Source organism: Drosophila kikkawai, chromosome 2L (genome assembly GCF_030179895.1).
Source record: "Drosophila kikkawai strain 14028-0561.14 chromosome 2L, DkikHiC1v2, whole genome shotgun sequence".
NCBI classification, from domain to species: domain Eukaryota; kingdom Metazoa; phylum Arthropoda; class Insecta; order Diptera; family Drosophilidae; genus Drosophila; species Drosophila kikkawai.
In genome coordinates this window covers 28,674,224-28,677,682 of record NC_091728.1, presented here as the reverse complement: position 1 = coordinate 28,677,682, position 3,459 = coordinate 28,674,224, and the positions used below count along the sequence as shown (strand labels likewise).

Below are 3,459 nucleotides of genomic sequence, written 5' to 3'. Positions count from 1 at the left end.
TTATGTCGCTTTCAGTAGCTCGTCCTCAGTGAAGAGCTCGATCTGGTGTTCGGCTATTGGTGGAGTAGTCCTTGCTGTGCTATTTGTATGGGCGGGAAATAGTGTTTTGACTATTTGGTCCATTTGCTCTTCCTCTAGATCCGGTGTTGGATTTCTTGTTCTGAGCTTCTTCATCACGATTTTATATCCGAGCCCCCATGGGTCACTATTGACATCGTTGCAGAGTCGTTTCCATTTCTCCGTTTTGCTTTTTCGGATGGCAATATTTAAATCCTTCTTGGATTTCTTAAATTGGCTCTCTTCTTCTGTAAAGATCCCTCTCCGTCTAGCCCTCGTAAGGCGGCGTCTGTTTTTTATACACGTTTCTCTGAGAGCTTTAATCTCTTGGGTCCACCAGTACGCTTCTTGTCCTTGTCTGCGACGATTGCCCATTTTAGGCATTGCAGCGTTGCAGGCCTGCCTTATGGTTGTCATGTTGTTGCTGATTATGTCACCGCCTCTCTGTCGGTTCAGCCTTGCGTCAATTTCTCGAATAAGCATTTCTTTGTCCAGTCGATTAGCGTTCCATCCTTTCCTCGATGGTGCTAATGTAGTCACTTCGTTTTCTGATATGTCAAACATAATATAGCAGTGGTCACTTCCGTTGTAGGTATCAAGGACTTTCCAGTCGGCGATTTTGTGCGCGCAGTTTTCTGTCACTAGTGTTATGTCGGGGATTGTGCCCACGTTCCCTACTCGATTGAATGTGGGTGTTGCACCTACATTTGCTGTTAGCATCCCGGTTCTTGCGGCCATGTTTAGGACTCTACGGCCTCGAGAGTCAGTTGATGGCATACCCCATTCCTGGGCTCTTGAGTTAAAGTCCCCAGCTATTATAAGGTTTCCACCTATATGCCTTGCGTTGTCTTCAATATCTTCAAGTTTCGTCTGGAAGGTCTGAATGTCGTCACTTGGGGTCAAATAGCAGCTGAATATCGTCCAGTTTCTAATTTGTGTAATGACGTGGCATCTTCCTTTTTTGTCACTTCTGTGTGGAGCCGTGGTGGGGTCCGGAATCCATATGGCCGCCGTCTTTGTGTATTGTTCGCTTATGATAACAACGTCAATTTGGTTTTCCAGCACGATTTGGTGCAGTAGGTAATTTGCCGTTCTGCTTCTATGCATATTTGCTTGAAGGATCTTCATGGCTTTCCTTTTCTTGTCACGCTGGGGCAATGCGCAGTCCCAGGGAGGTGTCCAACATCGCTCCTGTTCTCTGCTGTGCAGATACAGCATCTTAGAGCTTTGGTGCAGGTCTTTATTTTGTGACCACTTTCACCACATCTGATGCAAAGGTCTCTCCTATCCGGTCCTTTGCAGTCCTTTTGCAAATGTCCAGCCCCAAAACACTTGAAGCATCTCTTTATGGGTTGACCAAACATCGTTTAACCTGATGATTAAGCATATAGGCCATCTAAACAGGCTTGGTTGGATATACATATAACCAAAAAGGAGAGCTACAATTTTATCACAGAACGAGGCAAATGACAGATCCGTCCCACCTTATGTATAATATCAAACATTTGTATGGCAGCTATATGATATAGTCGTCCGATCCGGCCCGTTCCGACATATATAGCAGTTAGAGTATATAGAAGACTATATGCAAAGTTTCATTCAGATAACTTTAAAACTGAGGGACTAGTTTGCGTAGAAACGGACAGACGGACATGGCTAGATCGACTCGGCTGTTGATGCTGATCAAGAATATATATACTTTATAGGGTCGGAAAAGTCTCCTTCACTGCGTTGCAAACTTCTGACTGAAATTATAATACCCTACAAGGGTATAAAAATTATCAGGCCTGTTCTAGTTTCCACTTCCGTAAAATTTATTCGGATTCGGATTTCCCTGACCTGTTCTAGTGTTCACTTCCGAAAAATTTTTACGGATTCGTATTTCCCTCTGTTAAGTCTCTGTTAATTTGCAGACGAAACGCACGGAAACTTTCCGTGTGCCATTTGGCCGGCGGATTCAAATCCGCAAAATCAGAAATTAATTATTTTAAAATACAATGCGATTATGTATATTACAAATGTTAATTGTAATATATTCCTTGAAGTTTTGGGAACATTATTGCATAATTGAATTAGCTAATACTAACTTACTTAATTTACAAATAATTATTTTGTGGGTGCACCTTAAAATCGGTTTGATTCTAACCTTCAACATTATTGCAAATCCGCTGCCGCTGTGTCGTATTTAAGAGGGACCATTTAAGGGTTGTCAGCGTTTCAAAAAAAAACGGTATATATTTAAGATTAATTTCGAACAATTACTTTTTATGTTGTTTTACAATTAAAATATCTGATATTAGGTAAAGTATATGAAAAAGTGTTTTTCTTTAAAATACCAGCCAATTTAATCTACAAACTGAACTAAATCTTATGCGAAGGGAATTTTTTCTAAACCCTCGGCAACTCTACACTCGAGCATTTTGCGACCAGAACAGCTGATTGCAATTACAAATATTTCAAAATGTTTATTTCCAGCCGTAAATGCTTATTCCTTTGATTTTATTAATTAAATTAGTGCTTCATTACTATCTATGAGTTGGAGACTATAGCGGGCCAAAATTTGATCAGTCCCTTTTAGCAAATCTTAGACAAGGCAAACTCTTTTGTTGAAAGCGACCAGCTGATTTTGTTTGGGAATTTAAGGGAAATTAAAAAAAAAATGTCCTTAAATTTTTTTGTTCCGGTCATAACCAAAGTGATCAAACATTCCGTCAAATCTTGGTTTAATAATGACATTAAGCTAGCAATCAAATCCCGAAATGACGCATACCAAAAGTGGTATAGGACGCCAGAACACTATGGACGATTTAAATTACTGAGAAAGACGGTGACCAAACTAATTGACTCTACAAAGACTAACTTTTACAGCAGTAGATTCCAAACAACAGCATCCACCTCACGCACTTGGAAAGAAATAAAGTCATTAGGAATAGGCAGGAAACCAGCAGCGCCGGAACAGGTTGTTGACATAGAGGAATTAAACATAAGTCTGTCGAAATGCAATGTACCTGAAATCTGCGAAAACAATATGTACCTGAGATTAGTACCTCGAAACCTCTGTGATAGTAGATTTAGATTTGTTTGTGTCAATCAGTGTGAAGTGCTCGTCAATATTCTTAAAATCAAATCAGACGCAGTTGGACTTGACGACATGAATCCTAAATTTATAAAAGTGTTGTTACCAAAAATCCTAATATACATAACATATATATTCAACACGGCCTTTACAACTTCCACGTTTCCAGACCGTTGGAAAATCGCGAAAATTATCCCTGTTCCAAAGGCAAACAAAGAATATAGGCCCATTTCTATTCTCCCGTACCTATCAAAGGCCTTTGAGAATATAATGGCATCTCAAATTAACTCGTTCATCCATGATAACGCTTTACTGAATAATAACCA

The 3,459-nt window shown here is 39.9% G+C and overlaps 1 protein-coding gene across 1 annotated transcript; it reads right to left on the bottom strand.

The window, feature by feature from the left end:
- On the bottom strand, nucleotides 1–1,275 carry LOC121502485 (uncharacterized). Its single transcript, XM_041776162.1, has one exon. It carries the CDS (start codon nucleotides 1,273–1,275, stop codon nucleotides 1–3), a length of 1,275 nt encoding a protein of 424 aa, XP_041632096.1.
- Between the last annotated feature and the right edge of the window lie 2,184 nt (nucleotides 1,276–3,459).